Source organism: Amphibalanus amphitrite, unplaced genomic scaffold (genome assembly GCF_019059575.1).
Source record: "Amphibalanus amphitrite isolate SeventyFive unplaced genomic scaffold, NRLGWU_Aamphi_draft 000630F_arrow, whole genome shotgun sequence".
Lineage (NCBI taxonomy): Eukaryota > Metazoa > Arthropoda > Thecostraca > Balanomorpha > Balanidae > Amphibalanus > Amphibalanus amphitrite.
In genome coordinates this window covers 272,470-286,450 of record NW_024882124.1, presented here as the reverse complement: position 1 = coordinate 286,450, position 13,981 = coordinate 272,470, and the positions used below count along the sequence as shown (strand labels likewise).

The 13,981-nt window shown below is 48.3% G+C and overlaps 1 protein-coding gene across 1 annotated transcript; it reads left to right on the top strand.

Annotated features, from left to right (window-relative positions):
- Positions 1-885: 885 nt before the first annotated feature.
- LOC122363603 lies at positions 886-1,578 on the top strand. Its single transcript, XM_043333073.1, has one exon. The coding sequence runs from the start codon at positions 886-888 to the stop codon at positions 1,576-1,578; it is 693 nt and encodes a 230-aa protein (XP_043189008.1).
- Positions 1,579-13,981: the final 12,403 nt, after the last annotated feature.

The following is a 13,981-nucleotide window of genomic DNA, read 5'->3' as shown; positions in this document are numbered from 1 at the left end:
TTCCGAGATATACAAATTGTAGATACTAATGACCTAATAACATCTTGCGACTTTCAAAGGCCTCCGACATCTACTGTAGCTCTGGCACGGTGACAAAGTTGCAAAAAAGTGACTTGAGGTTGGGTCATTCAAAGTGACCTGGTGACCTGACCTTAAAAGGTAGAAGGTTCAAAATTGCACACCATGTGTAAAATTGATTAGGGAATAGTCGTACCAAATTTCGCGGCGCTACGCGCCGCGGTTTTCCCGCTATTCGCGAAAAACCTCAGGGGGGCGGATATCCGCCCCCCCGTCGGTGCGCGGGTTAAAATTCCTGTATAACGGCACATACCGGGTGTTCCGAAAAAAGTGTCACGATTTTAGTCACGTGCGATTTCCGTAAAAATTGTCCGAAATAGTTTGGCTTAAGATATGTTGCTCACAACCCTTGTCGATTTTGGTGGACAAAACGGTTCACCAAAATCTACGATGGTTTTCTCGCCAGAACAAAAAATCAAAATCGTCCGATTATGGTTCGAGACGAAATCGTACGTCACCGTCCGCCGCCGACTTCGACGCGAGTGTGACATGGAAACTCGAGATCTGCCCTGCAACAAACTCATTGCAAGGTTTGTTAACCATTTTGAGACAACAGGTTCAGTCCTGAATACTCACAGGGGCAGCAGCGGCAGGCCAGCATCGGTTTCAAAGTCCCCAGAGACCATCGCGGCCGTGCGAAATTCCGTCATTGCCAGTCCCAAGAAGTCGCTCCGTCGACGCTCTCAACAGCTCGGACTTGCTAAAACCAGCGTAAGACGCATCCTATGCGACGAGCTAAAACTGTCATCGTACATAATATCCACCAGACATAAGATGACGGATCGGGACAGGCAAAAGCGGCAAGTCATGTGTCAATGGATCTCCAACAAGATGGAGAGGAACGCGCGGTGGGTGAACCGAGTCTGGTTCTCAGACGAGGCTCACTTCCACCTGAACGGTGCGGTGAACAACCACAACAACACTTTCTGGGGTAACTCACCACCGGAAGAAGTAACGGAGAAGCAGCTGAAGGGCCCGAAGGTCACTGCCTTCGTGGCCTACAACGCCACTCACGGCCTCCTCGGTCCCTACTGGTTCGAAGAAGATGGCCGGACCGTCACCATCAATGGCGAGCGCTACCGCGAGGTCATCCGGGAATTCTACGCGGATCTGACCGATATGCTCACCGATAACCAACTGCAACAGGCATGGTTCATGCAAGACGGAGCTCCGCCTCACACTGCGCGTGAGAGTATCGAATGCCTTAAGGAGCTGTTCAACGCTCGCCTCATGTCTCTCGGCACCGCCCATGAGTGGGCTTCCCACAGCCCTGATCTCAACCCGCTAGACTTTTGGCTGTGGGGGGCTGCCAAGGACACTGTGTACGCAGGCAAGCCCAAGACACTGGTCCAGCTTAAGCAGAACGTCGAAAGATACCTGCATCAAGTCGGTCCCGAGACTCTGACGAAAGTCGCTGAGAGTTTCCAGGCCAGAATCAAGGCGTGTCTCAACCGCGGTGGTGCCCATATCGAGAACGTGAACTACAAGAAGTTCGCGTAAACTTGTGATCGCAGGAACTCCTCTGCCCTCTGGCAAGGAGTTATAGCACTGATACGAGAGTAACCTTGTTGAAAAACGACAAACGTGAGCTTTCATATGGTGTATGTTTTAATGCGTTAATACTTGTCAAGCGTTTATAATACACGTTTGAAACTGTGACACTTTTTCGGAACACCCTGTATGTAGGTATGAACCAGACAAATGGAGATTTAATTCCATAATGAGCAAAGGTAGCTCATTATCACTATCAAAGGCGAAGGTATTGTTGGAACTGTCTCATTATCTTAAGAGTTTAGGCATCATTTATGTTTTGATCACTGGCGGATCCAGACTTGCGTTTTGGGGGGGGGGGGGGCCAACTCCTGCAAGTAACCAAACCTAGGGTACCCCCAAATCCTGTTTTCTCATCGGATTTAGGCCACTTATTTTTTCGTCACAGCCCTGAAACGATATTCTTTTTTAAACTAAAAATAAAAAAAATAGAAATGGTAGCCCACCCAACCCGAGCCTAAATATTACTTTGAAAACACTTCAAATTGCTTTTGTCGACCAATTAGCCCGCTCCGGGTCGGTGCGTGGCGCAGCCTTCGCGGGCTGGGAGGTGTCGGTTGGACCCCCTGCCGTTCGGCCCCTGATTAAGCTAGAGCTCGCGGAAAAAAAAACAGGCGTGTTGCCCGTGAGTGACGAGACGAAGCCGATGATACCCGATTTTAAGGTCCTTGGTCATTGGTTGACCTTCCAGGGCGGTGTTTCACGGTCGTGCTGACAGCCGCTGACAGCGCATTCCGCGAGCTAAGGTCAGCCTTCGGTAGTGTTGTGGGTATAGGCTTGTTGATGTCTCCATTGAAACCAAAAGTGCCATCAGCGCTGGCAGCGGCTGGCAGCGTGCCGTGAAACACCGCCCAGGTCAGGTCACAGACCCAAAAGACGGGAAAATCAGGACCTGTCAGAACCTCCTAAAGTAAGGCTGTAATACGTTTTTTTTTGTGCTGATCACAAATTTCATGTTAGTTTGGATCATAGATAATGTCTTCATGCGTTTAGACCATGTCGGGGCAGGTCAGGTCAGATCAACCAGTAGGAGTACTTATGGGCGTCCGTATAGCAGGTGTCTACTACCACTGGCAGCTACGTAACATGATACGAAGGCATCAAAACTACTTCGTAAATGTTCAAATGGCTGCAAAATGCTAAATTCAAAATCAGCTAAACGAAACTATCCTAGAAACATGTTAAACTCGGAAAAGTGCACCGAGGTCATCAAAGGTCAATGACCTGACTTGACCGTAAGGTGACATTGGCATCCGCCCTAATGCGTGGGAGCAACATCATATCACATGTTTGAGCGTTTTAAACCACGAAAAGACTATAAAAGCGCGGATAATGTGAGCCGACATACGCCGAATCGCTATTCCGGCCAAACATGGCCTCTAACATGGCCAAACAGTCTCGAGAAATAGGCCACAAGTCAAAGTTCACTTGGGTCAGGGTCATGAAATTTTCAGACTCTGTCACCATGAGGGTACTAAAGTTTCGTCGCGATCGGCTTCATGATACCTTACACGATAACTTCACACGTCGATCGAGAGTTAAAGCATGGATGAAGGAGAACCAGGGGATGAAGGTTCTTTCATCCATGGTTAAAGTGTGCAATAAGAACTTCTTGGGTGAAGACAAGACCAACACTTTTATCAAGCTCACAGATTTTTAATGATACGGTATTTTCTCTCTACCTACTACGCCCTTCTCACATTTATTTTTCTTAAGTGTTTTTGGGGACAAAAAATATATGTTGTTCCCCTTTCAGGCTTGGGGGCATGACCCCGTGGCCCCCCTGGATCCGCTAGGCCGAAACTAACTAGGTCGTTTTCAAACGGTCTGATATTTCAGGTCATAGTTTGCAAACGGCCGGTGTTTTCAGGTAGTTTCATATGGCCTGACTAGGCCAGGCCGTTTGCAAACGGACCGAATTTTCATACGGCCTGTAACATATATTCAGATTTCGACATCTGTCGTAGCATCAAATGCTGATGTGGCGCACTCAAAAGCCGGAATTGGTCCTTGGATGCCGTAAGGACCCTTTTAAGAAATAAGTGACCCGACTGACCCTTAGAGATTGGCCTGAGCTGTGACCGAAATAAGTCTTTTACCGTTTCGCAGGAAGGGACAAAAAGGTCCCTCATATGCTTCTTGTACAATTACGAAACAAAACAAGTTTTTTTTTCAACGAAAACTCAGTGAGTTTTCCTAAAAAATTTATTGCGCATATTCCGTGAATGAAAAGTTGCCGGGTCATGTCAGGTCAGGCTGCCACAGCAAGTTTGTTAACTTGACAGCTCAATCGATATTTATGCAATAAGACCTTCTCGGGTGACGATAAGACATGACGACACTTTATGAAGGAAGCTAGTAAACCCGGTAGTTTCTCCATAGGCGCGGGAACCGGGGGGAGGGGCCAGTGGTGGCAGCTTGCCCCCCCCCCCCCCAACTCTGGGGCCGTGCGGGCGGTGCCCCCACAACTTTCAGACAGAATACCGCTCCTTTTTTGCCAATGTTTTCTTTTTTTGTTGAAAAAGCCAAGGGATGAAAAATAAGTGGCCTAAAACCGGCGAGAAAACTATATTTGGGGGGACCCTAGGTTGATCTCTATTATGGTGTGCCCCCCCCCCCCCCGTCTAAAAGTAGTTCCCGCGCCCCTGGGTTTCTCTACGCTATTAATCACGCTGCTGATTCTAGTAAGTATCTACTACACAACCTTCTCACATTAATTTTTCTTCGAGCGTTTTGGGGGGCCAAAAGATATGTTGGCCCCCTCTTTCAGGCTTTTTGGGCCCATGGCCCCGGTGGCCCCCTTGAATCCGCCAGTGGGGGCGGTGCCCCCACAACTTTCAAACGGAATACCGTCCTTTTTTGCAACTGTTTCTTTTTTTTTGTTGAAAAAGCCAAGGGATGAAAAATAAGTGGCCTAAAACCGGTGAGAAAACTAGATTTGGGGGGACCCTAGATTGATCTCTATTATGGTGTGCTCCCCCAGTCTGAAAGTAGTTCCCGCGCCCCTGACTTTCTCTACGCTATTGAATCACGCTGCTGATTCTAGTAGGTATCTACTACGCAACCTTCTCACATTAATTTTTCTCCAAGCGTTTTGGGGGGGGCCAAAAGATATGCTGGCCCCCCCCCCTTTCAGGCTTTTGGGGGGGGGCCATGGCCCCGGTGGCCCCCCCCTGGATCCGCCAGTGGTTTTGATAACGAAATCGACTGTGTAGCTTGGAGGGGAAGACAATGTTGGATGTAAAAGTAACCTGTCATTAGCTTTGAAAACATAAAATACGGGATGACTGGTGCGGTGCCTCGCCTCACTTTCGACCAAAGATCGTAGAACCTGCCTGTCTATCGTCGGTCATATTAACCCGCGCCCTGCTGGGGGGTGTTTGAACACCCCTTGTGGTTTTTCGCGAATATCTCAAAAACGGCGGCGCGGAGCGCCGCCATTTTTGGTACACCTTATGATACATCAATTCTACACATGTTGTGGAAATTTCAGACCAAGGTCATTCAAGGTCAGGTCACCAGGTCACTTGAAGTGACCTCACCTCATAAAAAGTTTCAATGTCTGCCATAGCTACACCGAGTGACTGATCGCTTTGGAACTTTCAGCGATTGATAAGGGTAGCGGTATCTATAAAATGTGTATCTCGGAATTTTGATATCGGTGACCTAAGTTCAGGTCAATTTTGCAATTTATTTTTATAAGTCAATGGGGGAAAATTGAAATGCGCCTCTTTTGGACGAAAGACATTATTAACACTTCCAAACACTGAATTACAAATGGTTTAGACACACTGAACATGAAAATGGTGTCCGTGACCCCTATTTATGGCCCTGAGGTCATCTCAGGTCACGAATGGTGTCTAACAGTATTTCGCAAATAACTTTTGATAGAGGTGTTACGGGCCAAGTGCGAAGGCTAGTCCGTTTGCGAACGGACTAGTCCATTCGCGAATGGACTAGGCCGTTTGCGAATGGCGGTCCGTTTGCAAACGGACTAGTCCGTTTGCGAATGGCCGGCCATTCGCGAATGGCCTAGGCCGTTTGCGAACGGACGGGTTTGTGGCGTTGCACTTAGCCGCCGGAAGCATGGATCCTCGGATTGGGGTACGATTCCGAATGAATGGGGGACCGCTGGTCGATGCAGGGGCGTCGCCAACGGGGGGGGGGGGGGTCGGAGGGGTCCGGACCCCCCCACACACACACATTCTTGAAAATATGCCGGTCCGACGCCCCCCCCCCCCTCCCCCCCACACACACACTTTTGGCCACGAAAATCGATTAAGAATAATATAAAATATTTTAAAAACGATTTTGGTGTATTCCCAAAATAAAATTGTCTAAATCCGAGGAGCTTTCAGTATTTGGTGGGGATTACTTTGACTGACCGTCCGACCAGATCCCCTAGTCGAAAATCCGTGGCGACGCCACTGCGTCTATATGTTTAGTTTGTTCTCCGGAGCAGATCTGCGAGCTGGCGCAACTCTGGGTTAAGGTCTCCACACACCTGGTCCATTCGGGATGCGACTTTCCGCTGAACCCTGCACAACGCGGAAATTATAGCAACGTGTTGCAGCTGGCCAGGCTTCGGCCACCGATCTGGATCTGGGGAGGTCAAACATCCCCGTGACCTTCGAACAGCGGAGAGTCGCGTGGTGTGCGGAGACCATTAGTACCGTGCTCCGGGCTCCCCGCTGATGACCCGACCTGACCTTGGTCGAGTTTGTGGCGCTCGATTCATTCTGCTCTGGTGTGGTGTACCGGGACGGTGCGGCTTGTGTGTGGTGAGTGCGGTGCGGTGTGTTCGAAAAACTGTTGTGTTGCATTGCATTTAACAATACGCGCACTGCAGGGGGGGGGGGGTTGCTTTCAACCCCCCTGTGGTTTTTCACAGATCACGAGAAAACGGCGGCGCGCAGCAAAGCCAAATTTTGTATACCTTTTCTCCCATATTCTGCGCATGTTGTGTGAAAATGCTGACTCCAGATGACCTAAGGTCAGGTCACCAGGCCAGGTTAAGTGACGACACCTCCGAAAAAGTTTGCACTTGCACCAAAGCTACAGCTGTTGAGCAATCGATATGAAACTTTCAGGATGTAGTAAGGGTGACACTGACCCGGTTTCCATGGGCACTTTGAGACATAGCGGATTACGGGAGGATTAGGGTTGTAATTCCGACCCGTACTCACGGAACCCATGTTTTTAAGTGGATTAGGGTTCGAATGCCTCCGTTTTATCGGCTGAGAATAAAAAAGTATCGGAAATTACGGAAAGCAGGCTGTAATCGCACTAATCCTTTATTTCACTGATCCGATCAGTGAAATAAAGGATTAGTGCGATTACAGCCTGCTTACCGTAATTTCCGATACTTTTTTATTCTCAGCCGATAAAACAGAGCCATTCGAACCCTAATCCACTTAAAAACATGGGTTCCGTGAGTACGCCGTACGGGTCGGAATTACAACCCTAATCCTTCCGTAATCCGGTATGACTCAAAGTGCCCATGGAAACCAGGTAAGTATGTACAAAACGTATATCTCTGATTTGTTATATTCGTGACCTGAGGTCAGGTCAATTTCACGCTCTCCCCATTATATCTAAGTCAATGGGAGAAATATCAACTTACTCAGAATGCCATCCTATGACTTCAATATGCTCAGGACGATCATGGTATTGCAGGTCCCTGTTGGTGATTCCGCCGAAACATATCACTTGTGACCTTTGGAAGGTGATCTCCAGGTCATCCGAGGTTACCTGAGGTCACCAACTGGTTTTCTTCAATAACTCTTGATTGAATAGAGATAGAGACTTCGTTCGACGTTTATCGCGGTTTTACGCCTCCCCCCCCCCCGTCTAACTCGACTCCTGAGCGTCGTAGCGACAAGCGGTAGGCGGCATTCGAAAGAGCGGTACAAACTAGTAAGAAAGTACTTGTGTCATTTTCGGTCAGGTCAAAAACTAGGTCACCAGAGGTCACCGAAGAAAAAATGTTCGTTTTTACTTCTGATAGTTTTTCTTGAATAACTTTTGATTCAGAGAAGATAGAGGATCGATTCAAACGCTATCGTTCTTAGCTCGTCAAGGCGCATCGAATGGTGTATAATATGACCTGGAAAGGTCAAGTTAAAAATTTGACTTTGGGTCAAGGTCATGACCTGATCGAAATAGGTCATGTTGCAGATCGTTCGTGTTTGTCTCGTCAATACAGATCGAATGATAGGCAACATGACCCATTTTGGTCAGGTCATGAACTTGACCGGAGGTCAATTTTTCAACTTGACCTTTCGAGGTCATATTATATATCATCAAATGCGCCTTGACGAGGCGCGGAATCTCAGAGCACCGGCCCGGCGCGGGTTAAGACTTTTTGATAAAGTTTATGATTTTCGAGCTGAGATGATGCTAGGAATTTCAGGGATACACTGGCCTCGGCCGCCATCCTGGTGACTCGCCGGGGCTGAGCCCGTCTTTAGAGACAGGCCACGCACTACGCAGCCTCGCAAACGGTCCCCCGAGGAGCGTGCTCCGATGGAAGCTGCTCGAAACGGATAGAGGCCGGCCGCCCAGCTCGGAACAGGAGGGTCCAGGTGATGAGCATCAGAATTTGAGCCTCCTGATGGCTGATTGTAAATCACAAGGGTCGAAGAGCTCCGAGGGCTGGCGCCTGCCTGCTCCACAGAAAGGAGACGTGAGCTGCAGTGCTGACCTCTACAGTAGGATTTGGCAACGACAGGTTCTACTTATAGCCACCATGCCGTAGAGGAGCTACCACAGGTCCACCTGCGATTTCGATTAACAGTGGCGGATCCAGGGGGGGGGGGGCAAAATGGGCATTTGCCCCCCCCCCCCCAAACGGCATAATTTTAACATTACGCCTATGGACGAGGCATGGAAAGAATCGATAAATTGTTATGGTTTGCCCCCCCCCCCCAAAAAAAAAACTCTGAGCTGGATCCGCCTCTGTCGATAAAGTACCTAATACCGACTCTTTAGTGCCCTGCTAATACCTATATGCCATTCGCTCACTGGCGGATCCAAGTGTGTGTGTTGGGGAGGGGGGTGTAACGAAGTAACTTCCCTGTCCTATCAATTAGCCTCCTTGCCGACCGCCCAGCTTTAATTCCTAATATGGCAATCCCTTCCTTATATTGGCCCCGTGATATGACGCACCTAAATGTGTGACGTATGACTGTGTGCCGGGCCGGAGCGGGCGGAGCTCCCGGCAGACTACGTTTGTGCCAATTGTGGCAGACGGCCACGCTTGTTCATTACTAACCCCATTGGTTTGGCTAAAGCAAATAAAAGCCAACTGGAACTCTTTCTTTTAACTATAGAAAAAACAACGCGAGACTATAGACTTCACGAACCAAAAAGGTTACGGGGAGAGCATTCGGTGCATCGTTCCCTCCACAGGCCACAACGCGAGACTATAGACTTCACGAACCAAAAAGGTTACAGGGGGGGGGGGGGGCATTCGGACCGGTGCATCGTTCCCTCCAGAACCATCCGACATTGACGAATTGTTGTCATCTTTTTGCATGTAAATAAAACGAGACAAATTAATTTGGAAGTGTCTTTTAATTGGACAGGAATCCGTAAGGAGACGAAATTTTATTATTCTTTTTTATTATAAAACTTTCTTGAGACGTTGCTTCTCCTCAGAGCCCAGCTCTACCTGTCTAGATCCACTAGTGCATCTTTTTTCACCTAACTTGATCAATCTAGGATCACCTCAGCTACCTAGGCCTAAAATCCTGGACGGATAGTGTGACCCATAGCTGTTTTAGCTGACCTGGCACTATACTCGAAGGTGCTTTTGGCACGTGACAGGTGACATGCCAGTTACTTCAATGTTGTCCTAAAACACTTTGGTTTGACCTGACCTAGAATGCTAATGGAACCTGATTAGCTCGTCGGAGGTCAAATTTTGGTTGGTATTGTTGTATTTTTTTTTTGTCCGAACAAAGCTAATGGTCTGTTTTGCAAAACTATATCACCACAAGAAAAGAATTGACGAAAGGGGTGGCAACCTCTACCCCGCCTGAGGTGCGTCTCATGCCTAATACTCGTATTGGGACCGTATTAGAGCCGGCGATAATCACGGAACATTAGTGTCGGGGCAGGCTGCGGCGGGGCAGACTGCGGCGACCCCTAGGAAGAACAACTAGGGGGAACAACATTCGACAGATGGCAGCACTAGACGAGATAATCAGGCAATACTTTAATATTAATGGGAAAGAAATCATGCCAATGTTTGCCCTCACCAAGCATGTTACCACGACAATGGAAGAATGTAGTGTAGTACCCCTCCCCGGGCCCGCCGCGGGCTGGCAGCGGCGGCCGGAGCCGGTCCGACCTTTAGCCGGCCGGGTCAGGTAACCGGGACGGCCGCGCCGCGGCGCCGCGCCCGGGCCGGCCGGGAGACGGAGTCGGGTGCCCGCCGGCGAGCCGTCGGCAAGGGCGCGGGGCACATTAGTCGAGTTGAATGTTCACTGTTCAGTCTTGAGTGCGAGTGATGTATGTGTGAATCGATATGTGAGCAGCAAAAATCCAACAAGAAAACAAAATCCGTGAAAGAAAGGCAACGCTGGCAAACATCACCACCATAGTCTTCCTACGCCGAACGAGTTCCACACCAACGTGTTTGGCGGTCCTTTGGCGTCTTTCAGCTACGCAAGAAGGAATCGGCAGACACAGACACCTGGGCGAGCGAGGAGGGAAAGTCGAGACCGTGTTTCCGCCAAAAGAGAAAACAACCAAGGTAGGTGGTAGGTAACTACACCTGCGCTATCTACATCAGCTGCCCCGCATGACACTAATGGGACCGTATTAGAGCCGGCGATAATCACGGAACATTAGTGTCGGGGCAGACTGCGGCGAGGCAGACTGCGGCGACCCCTAGGAAGAACAACTAGGGAGAACAACATTTGACAGATGGCAGCACTTGACGAGATAATCAGGCAATACTTTAATATTAACCCGCGCCCCGTTGGGCTCTGCCGAGCAACGCGCCCGGTTGGGGGGGGGGCATTTTGGCCCCCCCCCTAAGATCTCGAGAACCACGCAACATAGCGACAAGCGGTAAACGGCGTTGGATAGCCCCAACGGGGAACTACCTTGTGACCCAATTTTATTGACCTAGGTCAAACCGATGACGTCACAGGTCAGATCAAAGGTCCAATTTTCACCGTTTACAGCCACTTCAAGAAATGCGTTGTAAAATCGAGTAAAATGTATTTCATTGAAAATCATCGATGGGGAAATGTTCTTCAAACACATATTTTGCTATTTGAGGTCACTGATACCAGGTCAGGTCACAGAGGTCAGGTCACGGGGGGGGGTCACAATATGAAAGTGTCGTTTGATACGTGTTTTATGGTCCATTTTACATGACAAATGCGATTATATGGGTCAGGCAGCCTTTGGGGCCAGCTTAGATCACGTTTTGGTCAAGGTCAGGTCAAGGTCAGGTCAAGGTCAGGTCAAGGTCAGGTCAAATTAGGTCAAATTTCAAAGTTAATATTTTTGCATGAAATGGGTATCGAATCGATGCAGCTCGTCACGGGGAGTTCAATGGTGGTCTTTGTTTTGCCGTACGTGGTCTAGAATTGCTAAAAATTGAGTTCAAAAATTTGACGTCATCATTTTTGAACAGTTTTTTCGCTATAACTTGGCCAAAAAACGAGATATCGATCTGAAATTTGGTATGTATATAGAAGAGCGCTGGGACTATCACATATATTCCGTTTTTTCGAAATTCGGAAAAATTTTGGATTTTTTCAAAGTTTTTCTAAAAAAATCAATTTTTTGAATTTTTTTTGGTCAAAAACCAAAAATTTTGAAAATCCGAGATAGCAGTTTTGTAGCGCCGCTTTTTGTCTACTAGACCATATAAAGAACTTTGAAATTGCTTGATAACTGTAGATTTGGTGAGCGTTTCAAGATTGCATGTTTTTTGCTCATTTTTGCTCGAACATGACCTCAGTTTGACCTCAATAACTCCTGACCTAAGGTGACCTAAGACTTGAAATTTGGTGTGAAGGTGTCAAATTGATGCCCGGGAAGGTACTGAAAATTTGGCGGCGCTGCGCGCCGCCGTTTTCTTGCTATTCAGGAAAAACCACAGGGGGGGCCAAAATGGCCCCCCCAACGGGGCGAGGGTTAATGGGAATGAAATCATGCCAATGTTTGCCCTCACCAAGCATGTTACCACGACAATGGAAGAATGTAGTGTAGTACCCCTCCCCGGGCCCGCCGCGGGCTGGCAGCGGCGGCCGGAGCCGGTCCGACCTTTAGCCGGCCGGGTCAGGTAACCGGGACGGCCGCGCCGCGGCGCCGCGCCCGGGCCGGCCGGGAGACGGAGTCGGGTGCCCGCCGGCGAGCCGTCGGCAAGGGCGCGGGGCACATTAGTCGAGTTGAATGTTCACTGTTCAGTCTTGAGTGCGAGTGATGTATGTGTGAATCGATATGTGAGCAGCAAAATCCAACAAGAAAACAAAATCCGTGAAAGAAAGGCAACGCTGGCAAACATCACCACCATAGTCTTCCTACGCCGAACGAGTTCCACACCAACGTGCATCAGCGAGAGTAAAACTAGGATCCTAACAGACCCGCCCACCGCCCCACAGTCACCCCATTCCTTCCCAAGTCTCCTTCCCCTCCGCTCGGGGCGTCTTTCAGCTACGCAAGAAGGAATCGGCAGACACAGACACCTGGGCGAGCGAGGAGGGGAAGTCGAGACCGTGTTTCCGCCAAAAGAGAAAACAACCAAGGTAGGTGGTAGGTAACTACACCTGCGCTATCTACATCAGCTTCCCCGCATGACACTATTCTTCGTTTATGGCCCACTTCGGCGTTGCGATGCTCAGACATTTTTAGACTTATAACGAGGCTTGAAATGATCTCACGCATGTCAAAGTGTTTTTATTTTAGGCAAAATAAATATCTAAAACAGTAAAACAAGCTTTCGGCATTAGTATCATTAGTAATCAGTAGTATCATCTTCGGCATTAGTAATGCCGAAAGCTTGTTTTACTGTTTTAGATATTTATTTTGCCTAAAATAAAAACACTTTGACATGCGTGAGATCATTTCAAGCCTCGTTATATTAATAATAATCATGTCATCCATCCTCGCCCACATAATTTTTTTTTTAGACTTTGTAGAGGTTGGCTTATGACGCTATAAAGTCAGTTACTTGACCTGACATGAAAATTGCTTAGGTTTTATAAGATGCAACTGTATCCTCAAGCTGCATTCAAGCTGCATCTTATGAAACCTACGCAATTTTCATGTCAGGTCAGAGAACTGACTTATGGCGTCACAAGCCAGCCTCTAAGTCTACAAGGTCTAAAAGTGTCTGAACATCGCAACGCCGAAGTGGGCCAGAAACAAATAATTAATCAATGGTCATGGGGTTATACATATGTATGTAGCAGGGGCGTCGCCACGGATTTTTGAGTGGGGGGGGGGGGGTCGGGTTTCTAGTCTTCGCCCGATGGGTAGGGGTGTTTTTTTTCCACACTTACCAGTTTGGTGCGTGCGTATGTGTGTGTGTGTGTGCGCGTGTAACAAATCGGCGCGCAGCGCCGCGAAATTTGGTATAACCTATTAGGTAGGTATACCTACCTACATCACTTGCGTAAAAATTATCACTGGTCACTTAAGGTCAGGTCGCCATGTCAAGTTCAGTTATACGGTATACCTCTATCAAACTTTCCCCTCTCGCCATTCTTGTAGCTTCTCTCCCATGACTTCGAAATTTGGTACACTGTATACCTAATGTATGGGGTTTTACGTGTCAGCAATTCATGATTCTGAGGATTTACATCTATGATCTGGAGGCAGGTCAAATACGTGACCTCATCATTAGAAAATAATGAGAAATTAGAAAAAGCACGAATGCCTCCTGCTTTGAAAAAGTTCGTCAGAAACGCAAAATATCTTTGGAGCCATGACAAATCAGCTCATCATTGCCAGGGACAGGGTGCAACTTATGGCGAGTGATGACTCGAAAGGTGATTAGTGGAAATGTGCATCGATGGCCACCAGCATTTTTTTCTACAACTTTTGACGAAGACGCGGTAGAGCGATGACAGCACCTGGAAGGTGTTCACTGTTCAGCTCAACAACACGGATCCATTCATATGCAGCAGGAGGTCCTTTTTCGATCAGGACATAACGTTGACCTGAGGTCGTTTTAACGTTAATTCTGAATGGTCAAATTTTAACTCATGTGACGCGTCTCAAAGAGATAAACACGGTGGTGACAAGACAACATATCTAAATACCCATAGGCGTCGCCAGAGATTTTGGGTTGGGGGGGGGGCAAAATCAACTTTTGTGTTAAATCTTG

Bases quoted from the DNA above. Each gene is read 5' to 3' on its own strand.
- LOC122363603 (XM_043333073.1), top strand. From the start codon at position 886: ATGTGTCAATGGATCTCCAACAAGATGGAGAGGAACGCGCGGTGGGTG.